Consider the following 17,895-nt stretch of genomic DNA (forward strand, 5'->3'; position numbering starts at 1 on the left):
TCTCACTCTTTCTCGTTATCTCTTTCTTATTATCTCCCTCTCTCACACTCTCACTCTCTATCTTTCTCTCGTTCTTGCTTGTTCTTTTCCTGTTTCTGTCTTGTTCTCTTTCGCTGTTTGTCTTTCTTTTTTTTTTGTTCTTGTTCTCTTGCTCCCTTTCTCGTTCTCTTTCGTTCTCTTTTTCCCATTCTCTCTTTCTCGTTCATTCTGTCACACACACACACACACACACACACACACACACACACACACACACACACACACACACACACACACACACACACACACACACACACACACACACACACACCGCAGATACATACACGCACGCAAAAAAAAAAAAAGACGGACATACCTCTTGGTATTTCAGCGCCTAGTCACTGACGCAGAGGAATCATATCTCTTTCACATAACCACAGGCGTCCCCCGTCCATACATACAGGTGCCCCTTTCACGCACCAGCGCCCCTGCGCAGTGTATACTGAAGTACCCCCATGGGTACAGACACCATCTTTCTTCCTCAGCCAGACACCTCCTCGAGAACAGGCACATCTTCGCAGGGGCATTTCCTCCTGCACAGGTCCCCCCCCCCCAGACCCTCACAAGGACCAGCTCCCCGTAAAGGCAAACCCCCAACTTGCAGTCACTCCCTTCCCCCTGGGAACACTCTCTTCCCATAATGGTACCCCCCCCCCTCACCCCATCCCAGAGGCTCTCTTGGCCCAGGCATCCGATTAGTGCAAAGGAGTTTCCTCCCCCTAAAGCGCCTCTTCCCTCGACAGGCACCCCCTACCCCACATGTACCTCCTCCTCCTCCTCCTTCTCCTCATCCTCCTTCTCCTCCTCCTCCTCCCTCTGCAGTCACATCCCTCCGGCGTGTGAGTGGTGATCCAGGGTGAGTGAGAAGATGCAATAACTATGTGAGTTATTACCCATAAACTTGTGAATAATAGATGAATGACTTGTGATTATAGAAAACAGTACGATGAGAAAAGAAGAGAACAGGCTGATGGCCTTCCAAGAATTGAAATATGTGATTGCAGATGAGGAAATAAATAGCAAGAAGATAGCGATGATTCTCTTTTGAATAGAAAAAAGAAATGAGAACAATAGAGAATTCACACCGAGGAGAAAGTAGAAATAATGACAGGGATTATTCAAGGAAAATAAATGAACTGAGATTGAGAGGTATAAAAAAATATAAAAGGAAATTAAGACTAATTACACTGAAATATAGATTAGTCACTGCAGAGAAATGTAAACATTCTCGGTAATAGTATATAATTAATTAGAAATCGGTTTAAAAAAAAACAGATCAGGTTAAGTGTACAAGTTCCAATGTTCCGTTCCTGTGAAGGGTGCTCTTGTCATGCTAGTATGGGCGTTCTCCCCACCCCTGTTCGATGGTTCTGGCGTCATCGGAACTGCGAGTCTCGCATCGTCCAGGTCGCGCGTTCGAGTCCCACACTCCACTCCAATTCTTAGCTGTGAATGTTACCTCCTGCCCCAACAGTTGCTAAAGCGCCTAATAGGGCGAAGGTGACGACTTCGGCCGTAGGTATGTGCCTCCTTCCGATGCACACATGCTGCTTTCTCACCACCTTCATTTGTACCCTAATGTCTTGCTACAAGTACAGGAAAAGGTTCTGGAATATACATAAAGTGCGCGCGCGCGCACACACACACACACACACACACACACACACACACACACACACACACACACACACACACACACACACACACACACACACACACACACATATATATATATATATATATATATATTTATATATATATATATATATATATATATATATATATATATATATATATACTAGACCTCCACTCTTTTCTCTCCTCCTCCCTCCCTCCCTCCCTTATATTTCTCCTGTCCTCAGTCAACGTTTCCTAAAGTAATACCGACACATGTCATTCTTGAGTTACAACTTGTCGTGAAGTGGCGGAGTAGTCGCTCTCTTTCGCCGCTTCCACTTGGGCAGGCACTTTCCCGTCGGTGCGAAGAGACCTGGAAAGCTTTGGTGGTGGCAGGAGCCGGGGCTGAGACGTCACTGAGGGCTGAACACTTCTGTCACCATTGTCGTTGTCCTCCGAAAGGGAATTTCCCACGCAAGTCTACGGAGGGTACTCGTCCAACATGAATTACACCGTTTGTCTTCTGGCAGTCCCACACAATCGTTTTAGTATTAACCAGAATTAGATATATAAAATACGCAATTTTATAAAAGGGATAGTCTTTACGACATTGTTACGGTCGTGACGTTTTCACAGAATAAAATCGTTCGCCAAAATAAAATCGCCAAGGTACGTCACGGTGACAAAGGGATCAAGAATGATGTACTTTGGTATTGTGACAGTGGGTGGCTATATATATATATACATATATATATATATATATATATATATATATATATATATATATATATATATATATATAATACATAAATAATGTAAAACCTAGTACAAATTCAGTAAGATGCCTTGTATATGTTGAAGTATTCAGTCAAAATAGTTTCAACATCTTCAGGTGGTGGAGGGCTCAACGGGAGGAAAGAGGCTTCGTTTCCTGCCTCGTGCATCTGCTGCAGCTTCTCCTCGGGGATGCTGCGACCGGTTGGCCTTCTTTATCTGATGCAGCTTCAGATCCAGAAGCTGACACTATTTAGTTGATCTCCGGGTCTCCCGAAGAGGGTGTTTTGTGAAAGAATCTGAACGCAAACGTTAAAGATCCTGTGGTGGAGAGCAGTGGTGATCGCCATTTGCCAAAGCGCTGGTTGTCGCTATTTAACTTGCTGGTGACACTCGTATATTATAGATATTATATTTATTGTTTTAGTGTGTGGATTTTTTAAATTGGCGAATAAAATCGTTTGGCGTTAGCCATAATAAGATATGTAAGACGTCGCTCGTGCCGAACGGGTTGATAAGAGTGTCATTGATGTGGTTCAGTGCCAGTGATAGAATGTAGTCATAGAGTTTGTCTTTCGGTTGAGTCAGTGTTATAACTTAAGTGATAGAGTGTAGTGTAGTGCCTCAATCCTGTAGGTAGTATTTTCCCCCATCTTTTGTAAATAAAATCGTCTCCAGAATAAATATACAATAAGATGTTTTTGAATTTTGTTGGGATTTATTTTCTAATCAGCTTAATAGATTCATGAGGCATTAGCTAGAATGTATATATATATATATATATATATATATATATATATATATATATATATAATATATATTACATTTTGAATAGGCTAGAAACAGTGCCACGGTCTTGTGTATGTGTCAATGATAGGCAGCAATGCCACGGGCATAATAGTGTCATTTGCCCAGCCTTCATGACAGTGCCGCGGATTTGTTACAGTGTGTGTGTGAGTGTGTGCGTGCAGTGCCTTGCTTTAACAACGGTGCCCCTCGTAGGTATAGATGGAGTGCCATTGGTAGCCTGCTGTGGGCCCGGGCACGAAGCCAGGCCGTGGGATGACCCCGAGCAAGGAAAACGAGCGACCACCTCGGAGGCACAGATGGTTCAGCATATTGCACCACCTGCTCGCCATCTCACACCCGTGTTTCGCACCATCGGTATGCACCATCTGACCGAAGCGGCTCACGTGTACCAGCTGTCACGGGAGACTTCCTGTTACCCAGTGCCACGTGGCAGCGGAAACTCCCTTCCCTTCCCTTTCGGTGACATCAAAACCTGGCCCAGACTACAAATACACACATTCATTGCTCAAGATTCCAATATTCAGTATATTCTATGTATACATTAACCCTCTTGTAATATAGACATTTTTTGACAACAAATGTATAAGTATAGCAATTATTAAAGGTATGTTCGCATAACTCTCATATAGCGTGAGTCTGTTTTCTGTCCGAAATAGTACCTGGTGTGTGCATGTAACTTCAAGTTAGTACACGAGCCATTTGGTAAGAACATGTAATATAACTCGGTTAGTATTTCTAACTTAGTACCTTGCAAGATACCGGATTTATAACTATTAATTTACGTATCTATTCGCCATTTTTGTTTTCTTAACCTACACACCATTTGTCAAACCGTTTGAGCAGAACCTTTGAACAGTATTACCGGGTTGAACGGATGAGTTGAACTACTTCATTGTGGGAGCAGCTTTCGCACAGCCAATAAAGATTACCTTGCGCTCACCAAAACATCATCTTTACAGTGCGCCACCCGGCCGAAGGACTGTGAACGGTGAAACGTCTATTGGATTACAAGCGCGTTCATTCTCTTCCCTCCTGAGGGGGACGGGGAGGGGGGTGCCCGACGGAAATTACAAGTGCGTTCGTTCCCTTCCCTCCCGAGGGGTCGGGGGTCGGGGATGCCCGATGAATCGAAAGCGTATTCATTCCCTTCCCTCCCGAGGGTAAAGGAGGGGGGGGGGAGGGTGCCACGGAGGAAGTGATGAATGAAATAGCCTCCTGGCGACGGCAGCGGCGGCAGCCAGAATAAAAGAAGAAAGTGCCCTCGCCGTCCGCTACGGAAGGGGTTCATTGAGTTACGAGGTCTGTGCCTCGTTGCTATCGTGGGGGTGCCACGGAGGTGAATAGAATAGCCTGGTGGGAGACAAAATGTAAGGAAATTGTATCACACAGTACTAAAGGGGTTGAATGCTAAAGCAAGTGATGAGCACTGTTTAATGAATTTGAGAAGACGTGGTAAGGAAACTGTACCACCACATTCTTCGGCTCGCGGTCGCTTTTGAATACGAATAAAGTCGATGTTGCCAGTTGATATATATCTTAATGAAAAATTGCGGAAGTCAAGACATTGTTGGAATGGTCAAATATTATATAAATAGGGAAGTGCCTTTGGACGCTGGGCTTGGGACCTGTGGCGTGGTTGGCACTCGAAAGCGGTTGGCAACCAACCCGCGTGGCCTCGGATCTGCAGGGAATTGAATGGCACTGTGTACCACACGAGATATGGTTCGTTGCTGACAGCATGTGGTTATTTGCTGACAACATGCTGTTGTTGTTTGCTGATCTCTCAAATGTGCTGAGTTGTTGATGTGGCGGGCATCTGGGAAGTGTCACGTGTGACGTGGCGGCTCGGGGCTGACGTGAGAGTGCCACGGAGTGCCAAAGTGCCAAACGTTCCACCTTTGGGCACTTGTCATGCTCTACCACCATGAATTGTAATTAGTTGTATTGCGTCTGTTTGCAAGCTCCAGCATCGTATGAATGCAGCAGCATTGCAGAGCTCAGCCTCGTTGCCACGATGACACTCCTTCGGAATTTTCTTTCGGTCTTAAACGCCAGACGATTTCATTCAGCTGAGGAGAAGATCCTGCACTAAAGAAGTTATCGCCACCCCCTCTCTACGATTACGCTCAGGAGGTATTCTATCTGATGCCATATTATTTTATTCAGCAGAGGAGAGGACCCCATAGTAAAAGGGGTTCAGGTGTTATCTAGGAGTACAGGAGGTCAGGATAAGACAGGAGCTTCAGTCTCCGACTGTATGGTATCAGGAGGTAGTGCCACGTGATTCGCACAAGTTTGAACCCTTTTCTTGGCATCTTGTCTCCCCCCCCTCCTCACACACAAAAAAAGGGGGGGGGAAGGAGGCATCGGGCCACCTGGAGGCAATGCGTCAAGAAGTGAACAGTGACTCATCTTGAGGTCTTTCGGTTTGGCTCGGTGCGATTTCTTTAGCGTCACATAGCCATTTTGTCTTTATCAAGAAATGAAAAAATACAAACAACCTTCTACAGTGAAGCTGGTGTGAGCGTGTGTGAGTATGCATGCGTGTGTGTGTGTGTGTGTGTGTGTGTGTGTGTGTGTGTGTGTGTGTGTGTGTGTGTACACCTACTCTGAACACTGAAGATTCGGCTATAGATGCTTTCTACGAGTCACGGGACCTAGCTCTCCGCAGAAGCTCGCCACGTGACAAAACCAGATTCCTTGGAGACTTCAATGCCAAAGTCAGATCAAATGCTGAAATTTGGAGAACGTACTGGTGTCAAACATCATGAGTCTGCTCGCAACCGAGCACGTGACAATCAGCGGGCAAAAAAAAAAAAAAAAAAAAAATTCAGCTCAGCAATAGAATTTGTCCACCTGATCCAGATTTGACTTGCTAGGAGTGTGTAAGGATATGGGGGTCAAGAATTGGACTCCACAGCGACAAAGACCTCGACATCACCACCCAACTTTACTCAGGCCATCGCACCTCACCGGAGCACTGTCGTCAGTTACCAATGGACCGACCTAAGCAAGTAGGCAAGTGTGTGTGTATGCATATGTGTGTTTTTGTGTGCATGTGTACTTGCGTGTTTCTCACACACACACACACACACACACACACACACACACACACACACACACACACATACACGCGCGCACACACACACACACACGCACACACGCACACACACACACACACACACACACACACACACACACACACACACACACACACACACACACACACACACACACACACACACACACACACACACACACACACACACACAGAATGTTACATTTTCTGCAAAATAGGGGGACCGAGTCCACCTTACACCTTTCCCCCCGGGGCCTCCCTGACGATTCCTCTGGCACTGTGCCTGGCATGATTCATGTCACTGAGGGGAAGGCACCAGTTAGTTGACGGCGCCGCACTGGTAGCAGGCGATGTTTATCGCACGAAAAGTGCACAACCTCGAGAGGTGGGTGGAAGTGGAGTTGGGACACTGATGTCGCAATAGATTGGCATTGGAGGGAGGTGGGTGGAAGGATGGGTAAGGTGCCTTTTGACCTAAGGAGATTGTGCCAGGCTTTGCACTGAAGCGACTTTGGCATCGGCGGCGGCGGCGGCGACGTCATCCTCTCCTTATACGCGAATGGAAGTCCCAACCTATTTAGGCCCAGAAAGCTACGAACAGTCTCCGTGTCCGCCGTTTTGCGAAATGGAAATCCTCTTAGCCTTTTGTCCGCTCCTTCATTCGGCCGACGGAGGAGGAAGAGGAAGAAGACGACTCCGGAGAAGGATGCGGCAGCGGCGGCGTCGCAACCTTTTACAGGCTTAGGAAGGAACGTCCCAAGATTTTAGCTGCCATCCCCGAGTCCCATTAGGCTTTTTAAGCTCGTGAATTTTTCAGGTCTAGACTCTGCTCTGCATCTTTAACCTTTTGTTAGGGTTTGTGCTGAAACGCACACGTGTTCGCGTGCATGCGTGCGTCTGTTTGCACGCATGCATTTATACATGTGCGTGCGCGTGCGTTTGTGTACGCCCGTGTATACTGAAGATACGTATTTACTATGTGTTGTGTCTTCTTCACGGTACTCTCTTCTCTGAAGGATACACATGCCATGTACATGAGAAAAGAGGTTAGAAATAACGATATTTACGTTGTTCATGCTCTCCCAAAACTCCTGGGTGACATCGTCAACGCAACGCCTATCCCCCCCCAACCAACACCTATAATTATTAACAATTGTCTCGTCCTCTTTCTCCCCCATCAGGTGCGGCATCGGGTGACGGGCGAGGTGATGGTCCTGAAGATGAACAAGCTCATGTCGAACCGGCACAATATGCTCCGCGAAGTTCAGCTCATGAACCGTCTCCAGCATCCCAACATACTCAGGTGAGTTCCTCTCGTTCTCCAGACTCCTTCGCCCTTCGATCCAGAGGAAGAGGAACGGTGAACCCCCTTCGACATCCCCCAACACACACACACACCACCACCTCCTCCTCCTCCTCCTCCTCCTCCTGTGGGACCTCTGAGGCTGATGGTCTTCAGTCAATCTTTTGACTATAGTATGTCAAGAGATTACACTCTGCTGAATAAAACTGTCTGGTGGAAGCCAGAATGCATAGTGCATTGAAAGGAGTAATTGGGTTTAGTATAACTGTGGGTGCAAGAATGCCATGGCTCTACTGAATAAAATCGCATGGCGACAACTGGAGGAAATGTATATTTCGTGAAGCGCAGCAAAAGAGAGAGGTTAACTCTTTCACTTTCACTCATTACTTGTATATTTGTTCAGGCTGCCGCCAGGTGATTTTATTCAACAGAAGGGAAATCCTTTTCGCAGGGGAAGGGTTTAGGTCGACAAGCATTATGAAGTTCCTCGATGAGATTTATTTATTCATTTATTTATTCATTTATTTATTTATTTATTTTGGGAGGGGATCTACATTGGAGGATCGTGATTGTGATGGCATTGAAAGTAGTTAGGATGGTCGTGGAAGGGCTCCTAATTGAATAATAAAATTATTTAGGCCGAATAATGCACGAGAAGGAACTAAGCGATTTTCCAATTGAGTCGCGCGCGCGCGCGCGCACACACACACACACACACACACACACACACACACACACACACACACACACACACACACACACACACACACACACACACACACACACACACACACACACAAAATCACTGTCCCCCTTGAGCAAGGGGATGGTGTGTGTTAAGGCGACGCATTGATCAGACTCCATGAGCTTTGAGCTCTCATCCAAGAAGGTAATCAATATCGGTCACGAGTCCAGCATGTAATGCAGGGGTTCCCAACCTTAGGCGCACATGTACTTCCAGGGGTACTTTTGTACTTCTATGGGGTTACATAATGGTCCAAGATAGCAACCATACTTTAAAATACATAGTTTTCTAATATACAGTGGACTCTATTTTATAGATTCACTGAGCCCAGTTTATTGATGTTATCAATAATAAGTAGATCACCATACAGTGTAAGGTAAAAAAAGATCACAGTAAAACAGTAAGAAATTTATGATATTATCACACTGACCCATACATTTATTCATGTATTTTATTTATTATTTACATTATTATAATTTTTATTTATTCATTTGTTTATCATTATTATGATTTTTTCGCATCCGACCTAGATATGGATCAAAAGGTCTCCTGTCGGCATGCTCCGCCTTTGTAATCCTTTGTATAAGGGTGAGGGAGGGCACCAGTGACGTAATCCAAGGCCATAATGATGATGAAAAACACAAAGAGGGTATCCACTGTTATTCTCACGGTTTGTAAGGACAGCACCCAACAGGTGAAGGAACCATTTTATTCGCCCAACCAGTCGTCCTTGAGTGAGAACGAAACGTGCAGCAGGTTCGGGATTTGAAAGCAGGACCCGCGCGGTCACAAATCCGCAAATATTCACTTTGGAGAATTTCGAACCCATTTTCAACAGGTGATGAGTTTACGACAGGAAACGCTTAGCTGTTGGATGCGAACGCGGATCCTGTGGTGGTACTTTTCGTTTTATTCTGGCTACCGCCAGGCTATTTTATTCACATGACCTAAACCCCCCCCTCCCACTCCCGAGGTTGGCCAGTCACAGGGTACGCTCCTGGCGAGAGCGCATAGCCGCACACACTCTTCTCCATTGGTAAGGTTTAATGCAGTCTGTGCACGAACGAAGGCTTGCGCAATTTCGTTTTATCTGAAGCAGAAGAATTCCTTCTACATAAAAGAGTTGGTAAGCATAGTTGTCGTGCCCTTGTGATCACTGGGTCGACCTCCGATAAGGCTATCTATTCGTCCGGGGATTTTTATAGCAAGAAGAAGAAGAAGAAGAAGAAGAAGAAGAAGAAGAAGAAAAGCATTGGTCTTCGTCGATAAGGCATCACGTGAGAAACTGGCTGAGGGGCAGAGTACACCACGGTGGAAGAATCGTCACCGTCACCATGTCATCATCATAATCATCGTCCTCCCCCTCCTCCTCCTCCTCCTCCTCCTCCTCCTCCTCCTCCTCCTCATCATCATCATCATCGTTGTCGTTCTACCCCTCCTCTTCCTCCCCCTCCTCTTCCATCTCCTTCGTCTCTCAATCATCATTCTGCCCATCCCCCCTCTTCATCCTCCTGCTCCTGTTTTATCCCAGGATAAGCGCTCGGCTAACGATACCTCCGCTTTCAGTCATTTGAGTTCGTATGAAGTACTACGAAAGCCCAGGGCTACCACCGTTCTTGACCAACGGGTTAGCGTTTGGCCAAATTGATTGATAAAAGATTTCCCAATCTCCTTCGGTCGGAGTCGAACAGAGCTCCGGGACAATACAAAAGGTAAACAAACACACAGACACACACACACACACAGACACACACACACACACACACACACACACACACACACACACACACACACACACACACACACACTATATATATATATATATATATATATATATATATATATATATATATATATATATATAGATATATATATATATATAGATATATAGATATATATATATCACACACACACACACACACATACACAAATCTCCACTCGCGAGCGGTGATTGGGTTCCTGGAAGGGAGGGTTAGAGTTCTCTCAGCTGATCGGATTGCGCCACTGTTCCGCTCACGGGACGTCAGGTGACAAAGGGATTTTTCCCCTTCATGAGCATGCGCATCGACAGGTTGGGGGGGGGGGACTCCCGCCGAGGACGCGACGTGATTGTTTGTGTTTGCAGTGTTTGCAGGGCTGTAGCATATATACGGGGTTGGAACTGTGCTCATAGTGTCCCATCTCTGTCTCCATATATCCAATTTTACCTTACATGCGCGTACACACACACACACACACACACACACACACACACACACACACACACACACACACACACACACACACACACACACACACACACACACACACACACACACACACACACACACACACACACACACACACAGACAGACAGACGTACAGAGAGAGAGAGAGAGAAAGAAAGAAAAAGAAAGAAAGATTTGTTCCAAGTTATAATTGGTAGGCACATGGACCACAAAGCCCTCGGGGTTGGTTCATTAAAAGACTTGTGCAAAGTCCACGTCTTGACCCCCACGCCCCTCCTTCAGGCTGCCTGACCTTGAAAGGTCATGGGATTGGATCTGCCTGGTGGAGGTTTCTACGGATGCAAGGACTCCCCTCTTCCACCTTTTCGCAGCGTCTTACCCCGTGTTTGTCTTAAGCATCAAACTTGAGTGTGTGTGATTCACCTTGGTCTTTGGATCACGTGTTGGACTCGTGATCGACAGCTATTTCCCTCTCGGAAGAGAGCTCAGAGCTCGTATGACCGATCTATGGGTAATGCTATGACCTTACACACACACACACCCAACTTCCCGCGCGTGTGTGTGTGTCTGTGTGTCCATGATTCAAATGACCATGCCAACCTCTTGCCATGTCACTCCTGCAAACTTCTCTCTCTCTCGTCTCTCCACCTTTTGTCTGGTTTCCCTCTTCCACGCTTCCCATCTCGCGGTGTTCAATCAGTAACACACTTGCTCCATTCCATACATCAGCCAAACGGGGATAAACCTAAGGACAAAGTTGAATGAGCACAAAAGGTCAATTAAGTATGGTCAAGAGAGTTCAGCCGTGTTCCAACACGTGAACAATTTAAATCACCGAATTGACTGGGACAATTCTTAACTTGTTTATAAACCTGGTTGTGGGTTGAGAAGGGAAATGGTGGAATCCATTTTAATAAATTATCTTCCCACCACGAATATTTTAATGATTAATGGACCCCAGCCATAATCTCAGGATTTATTACAAAACAAATTGTTAACAGGTATCCTCTCCCTCCCCCTGATCTGACCTGACCTCACGTCAACCTCAGATCACCAGAGACTGAGGAGTAGTGGTATTTACCCCTTTCCTAGTTTATTTTCTTTTGTAAGAGGTTCCTTTTTAAAAATAGCATCCTCATCTTACTTTATACTACTGAAAAGGATTGCAATTATTAGTCGAAATAAAGACTCGCTTATTCAACTCTCTTTTTTCGACTGTGGTGTTAGTTGGGATGTGTATACATATATATATATATATATATATATATATATATATAATATATATATATATATATATATATATATGCAAAATAACCGCAGGAGAAGGGAAACTTGTAGACATTGAGTACTTTCATATATTACATCTTCAGACATTAGTCTGAAGATGTAATATACGAAAGTACTTATTGTCTACAAGTTTCTCTTCTGTTGTATTTTGCATTTTTGTATCAGATTGCCTGCACATATATATGTATGTGTGTGTATATATATATGTATATATATTGAAGGACAATTTGTCCCAATCTTTTTTTAAGGATCTCAAAAGAATAATATGTGTTATGTATGGGTTAATCGATATTTTAGTTGTTCGCAATGACCATGCTTCCAGAATTAAAAAAATCGTCGTGATAACTAGAACAAAATATATAAAGGAAATATGTTGATTTTCATTAAGGTGTTAAGAAATCAAGACATGCACCTATCATCATAAGAACTGTTGTAACACTATGCTAAGAACGCTGCTTGGCATTGTTACTGGTAGTCTTGTGAGTCTTTAGTCACAGTCCCTCGAGCCCAGCAAGAAGCTCTTTTGATTACCTTGTCTACATCTACAGCATCATAGGTATAAGTACAAATTCTGAAAAAACACATATAAACCATAAATATTAGCACTGGAAGTAGCCAGGATAATTATCAGAAAGAAAAGATAACAGGATAATAGGTGGAAAAAGCGTCTTGCTGAATGGACGCCGACATATGGTAAGCGTGAAAGAACAATGCTAGACAGAAGCTGGAGGGACGATTATATTTCGTCGCCAGTAATTCATCAGAGCGGTGGAGGGAGGAACGAGATGGAAAACGTCTGCAGGAACGACATGGCTAAGTCTGACACATTCTTGCGAGTTTTCAGAGAAATTACAAGAGGCCTTCATTCAGTAGTGGATTTTTTTTTTTTTTTTTCTTTTTAACGGATGGGGGCTGTAATGTTTTGTGATTAGGTTTTTATTTGTTAATATTGACCTTATTAGTTCAAAGTCGTCACGTCTCCCTGTCATGGAGTGGATCGCGCCTAGCTAATATATATATATATCACGTGAGGATAACTTTTTCATCTCCCGGCGTGGGAGGGACCGCTCTTCTCGCCACTCACGAGGTGCACGACAGAAACCTTTTAGCTTTACTGTAAGGGTCCTCCTCCTCCTCCTCCTCCTCCTCCTCCTCCTCTTCCTCCTCCTCTTCTTCTTTCTCCTCCTCCTCTTCTTCTTTCTCCTCCTCCTCTTCTTCTTTCTCCTCCTCCTCCTCTTTCTCCTTCTACCTCTCCTCTTCCTCCCCCTCCGTATCTGATTCACCACAGTCTTGGATCACATGTTGGACTCGTCATCGACAGATGTTACCTTTTCGGATGAGAATTCAGAGCTCATATATGGCCCGATCTATGGGTTATAGTGTGACATTAAACACACATGCGCGATCGCGCGCTTCATGCTCAAAGGGGACAGTAATGGCTTAGGCCGGACTTTTTTTTTCATTGGGTTACAGGCACCATGGATCCTTCCCTTTAGGTGAGAAGGCGGAATTTTTTTTTACCCCAATACATTTATATAAAGCTTAGGAGGCCATGTTGTCAGGTCAGAAGAAATTGTGTATATATATATATATATATATATATATATATATATATATATATATATATATATGTATATATATATATGTATATATATATATATATATATATATATATATATATATATATATATATATATATATGTGTGTGTGCAATAAGAACACTAGGAACGTGTTCACAAATGCGTAACCACTGAAGATGTGGTGACTTACGTATATATATATATATATATATATATATATATATATATATATATATATATATATATATATATATATATATATATATATTAGTTTTGTTTCATTTCTACCTTCTCATTGGCCAGGCTGATGGGCACACAAGCTATGTACCAAACTTTGCATGTTTTGTACAAAAAGTAGGCCCACTTTTTTATCGTTATACCAGCGCTAGTCGGCAGTTCGGCGGAAATAAGAAAAGAGGAATTTCACCGGTTTTTATTTTATTTTGATTTCGGGTTTTCCAACGTCGACGGGCCCGTAACCCAATGAAAAAAAAAATCTGGCCTCATTGTCAGTGAAGCTTTCAAGCCCTGAGTGGAGCTTCATCTCGGTCATTCCGTGTGAGAAGTCAAGACGCTATCAATTACTGCAAGCAGTTTGTGTGCACGCGCGTGCATCGCGTGTTGAATTGGGCAGTTGGGCTGCTAACGAGCTGGAAAAACCTGGGATTAGTCTCCACTTGATTGAGTTGTGTAGGTTATGGTCGAGGGTAGGGGACGAGAGGGACAATGCCTCCCCTCCCCCCACTCTCCCCTGGTCCTGCGTCTTATGTTGCACTTCCCAAGTCGCCTTAGGTTGCATCTCGTGTTGCTCTTCCAGGTCGCCTGCCTGTTGGGCGCGCTTCGTCGCTTCCGAAGCTGAACGGGGTAGTTGGTTGTGCCACACGCTACGCGTCACATGCGACATGTAATATCGTAAGGGCACTGTGTCATACGCGAGACTGTCATGTGTGAGATTGGGTTATACGACACAACTTGTACGTGTAAAGCGATTTTGTATGGCACGGGGCACGTCATATGTGACACAAAGTCGTGAATTGACACTGTATATGCGAAACGTTGTGTCGGGCGTGACAGTGACATGTGCCGGGATGCTATCCTATATGACACGTGTCATACAGGACATTATGCAATACGTGTCATATGCGACACGCGGAAGAACTGGTTTAATGACACGCCAAGAGTGTGTCAGCCATGCGTATATACCTATCTTTCCTTGTTGTGGTCGTTCTAGTGTCTAATGAAATTAGTGGTGGTATATGATATTAATGTGGTAGTAAATGATGGGAGAATGTTTAATTAGTGGTGGTGCTAGTGGTGGTAAGAGCGATATGGTAGATGGTGGTAAGATGAGTAATTGTGGTAGGATTACTGTTTGGTAGTATTGGTGGAGTCAGGGTGGTATATAGTAGCAACAAATGCAGCAGAGTTGATGGTGGTGGTTGAATATCTGTTTTCTTCCAGCTCCCACACCCCCTTTATCGTATCACCCTCTCTTCTTTATGCGTTTATTATATTTATTAATTGATTTGTTTATTAATTTACTTATCAATTAGCAAAGGGATATGATTCAGTTGAATATAACCGTCTGGTCCAGTCATCACTCTGCCCTGATTTGGTTGCTTTCGAATCAGTGGTTTTGAAGTTCATATAATTTGTGTGTGTGTGTGTATATATATATATATATATATATATGTGTGTATATATGTGTATATATGTGTGTATATATATATATATATATATATATATATATATATATAATATATATATATATATAACTGGCCTTTATGAAGATATCATCGATATAGCGTTAATATATTTCCGGTTATTCAATTTTACTGAACACTTCCTCTTCAATACAACCCGTATAGAATTTTGCAAACAGGACTTCGAGTGGGGAACCCATAGAGACGCCGTCTATTTGTTATTTCTCTCCGCGGGGGCAGGTGAAGGATGCTTCTGCGGTGGAGCATTGGAGAAGGTTACGGAGCGTGGACTCGGGGATTGGTAGCTTTGGGATACTGGTATTGTGGTAAACACGGTCAGTGATGTAGTTGATGGTGCGCTGAATTGGAATACTTGTAAATATCATTTCTACATCTAAAGAAGCCAAGGTTCCTACAGCAATGTTTGTCTTAAGGATGTCCAGGAAATCAGTTGCTAAGTTCAGGCTATAGGTTGCGGGGACATGTGGAGTCTGTATGGTGCACAATTGTTTTGCGATGCCGTAGGTTGGGGATGGGATTTGTGAAATGATAGATTTGAGCTTATATATACATACATATATATACACGTATGCATCGATATGTATATATGTATGTTTTTAACTGTGACATACTTGTTGAGACCCCTTGTTATGTGTCCATTGGATGTGTCTGCGAAAGTAGTAGATGTACTCATTGCGTTAGGTTGTCGTGGTGCTGGTAACGGTGTTAGTGGTGAAGATAGTTTCAGTCTCTTCCAGCTTGTGGCGGAATGGTGGTGGTAGTGAAGGAGGAGGAAGCCCTGGCTTAGATGGTGTAGACTCTGTAGTCTTAGAAACTACGAGCCCCTTCATTTGTCAGATATACGTTATAACACAAATATTGTATGTTCCACTAGGGTTAAAATCTTGAAGAAATGGACGCACTCACTCGAAGGAAAAAGTTGTGAATATTCGAGTAAATGAACAAATGGTTAGATAAATAAATTAATACATGAATAAAAATGTTACTCAATAAAAACAGGAAATCAGAAACCAACCTTGTAGCCAGTCATGAAAAGAATCTTCGAAATGCCCGAATAAACAGAATGTACCATTATGTGATGTATTATTATTCAAGACTGACGCGCGTCATCAACAGGCTTCGCCCAACACCATTTTTACACGTTGTTTACTCTTAAGTTGCCTCTCTGGCACTGACCTTGCATGCCTTTCGTGTTATCTTGACCTTATGTGGGGTCCGTAACATATATCTTCTTAGGAGTCCATAACGCTTCCGCTAAACTGATTTACTTCTCTCTCTCTATTACCGTTGTGTACCCATTTTTTAATCATCTCCTTTCTTTCCCTCATAACAGTGCGGTGTGCGTTTGTGTGTATTGTTGAGAACAGCATCAAAGGAATCAGTGATGAGCTTCTTTTGTAAGCTTTCACGGTTTCGAAAAGAGTCTTTGTGTTGGGAGGTGAGGCGAGTCCTCTTTTCTTCATCCCAACAGAAATCCTCTTTTCGAAAACTTGAAAGTTATGAGCTCGGTACTGAATCCTTTGCTGTCGTTTTGAACAGGATATGTTTGAGATAGAACCTGCCACGTTTCAGTGTGTCCTGTGCCCTATTAGTATCGACCTCATGACAGACCCAGGTTCGAACCCATTAACTTGAGGCAACAGCTTAGGTCGCAGCTAAAGGTTCCCTGCTGAGAGTTTTTCATCTCACCTGAAAGTGTGTTTAACTTTCGTAGCCTCAGCAAGAACCAAAAGGTCTCGTATAAGTCTTCCAGTATTAAGGAACCGAACCGTAATTGTATTTGGTCCATGAACTCGAAGAAGTTCTCGGTAGCGGTGAAGTATCGGTAACGAATTTCTCAGATGCCTGCCGACATGAGTTCTCTGCCAGTTGGTACTGGGAGACTACGGGTGTGCTTTGTCGTTGATGGGAGTGGTGAGGGGGCTGAGGAAAAGGAAAGTGGGGAAGGCGAGGGGGAAGGGGGAGGTTCGCACGACTGGATGGGATGAATGTTACTTCATCAGACTTTGAATGACCCAAACTTTGATACTTGCATGGATTTGGTTAGCGGACCTCCCCTCCCCTCCCCTTTCCACCTCCTTCTCCGGCTCCTACGCCTTCTACTTGTGGCTGTCGCCATCATTCTCATCATCGCCTCCATCATCATCATTATTGTCATCATCATCATAATCGTTCTCCTCCTCCCCCGTCCTCTCGTCTTCCTCCCTCTCCTTTTCCTCCTATTACCTCTTCTCCTCTTCCTCTTACTCCTCCAATTTTTCTTTTTCCTCCTCCTCCTTTCCCTCCTTCTCCTCCTCCTTTCCCTCCTCTCTTCCTCATCTTCGGAACAGTAGATTAAGTAGAGGAAGTTTGGTCGTAGAGTACTGGGGTGTGAGTGGGGTAAAGGGACCTCCATTGGGTGTCTTCCGGTGTGGGTTCGCGGGTTGCGGGGGGACGTGGACGGGGGAGGTACGCTGGGACATTGGCACAAGGGATGCGGGTTCCTATTGGGTTGGGAGTATCTGGGGGTTGGGTGAGAGCCTTAGAATCAAAGGTTGCATTGAATGGCTTTGTGGGAGGGCTGTTGATGGCAGTGGCAGGGTTTGGTAGAGTCTTGAGGAGCTACTCGGATAAGTAAATAATATCGGCCGGAGACAGACAGGAATATATAAAAAAAACAGCGCTGTGTGGGCGTGTATGTGTGTGTGTATGACCTCCTTTATTTACCTA

The 17,895-nt window shown here is 44.2% G+C and overlaps 1 protein-coding gene across 3 annotated transcripts in view; it reads left to right on the forward strand.

Annotated features, from left to right (window-relative positions):
- Positions 1-17,895, forward strand: part of LOC143018900 (uncharacterized) — a 426,747-nt gene that overhangs the window by 389,633 nt on the left and 19,219 nt on the right. For 2 of the 3 annotated variants that reach the window (XM_076174469.1, XM_076174471.1), the window contains exon 2: positions 7,501-7,622. In XM_076174469.1, the coding sequence (XP_076030584.1) occupies positions 7,501-7,622 (122 nt within the window). Of the gene's footprint in view, positions 1-4,920; positions 4,963-7,500; positions 7,623-17,895 lie in introns of those variants that run through there. The other variant, XM_076174470.1, reaches the window with a different exon arrangement.

Source organism: Oratosquilla oratoria, chromosome 36 (genome assembly GCF_046742065.1).
Source record: "Oratosquilla oratoria isolate Oo_2021 chromosome 36, ASM4674206v1, whole genome shotgun sequence".
Classification (NCBI taxonomy): domain Eukaryota; kingdom Metazoa; phylum Arthropoda; class Malacostraca; order Stomatopoda; family Squillidae; genus Oratosquilla; species Oratosquilla oratoria.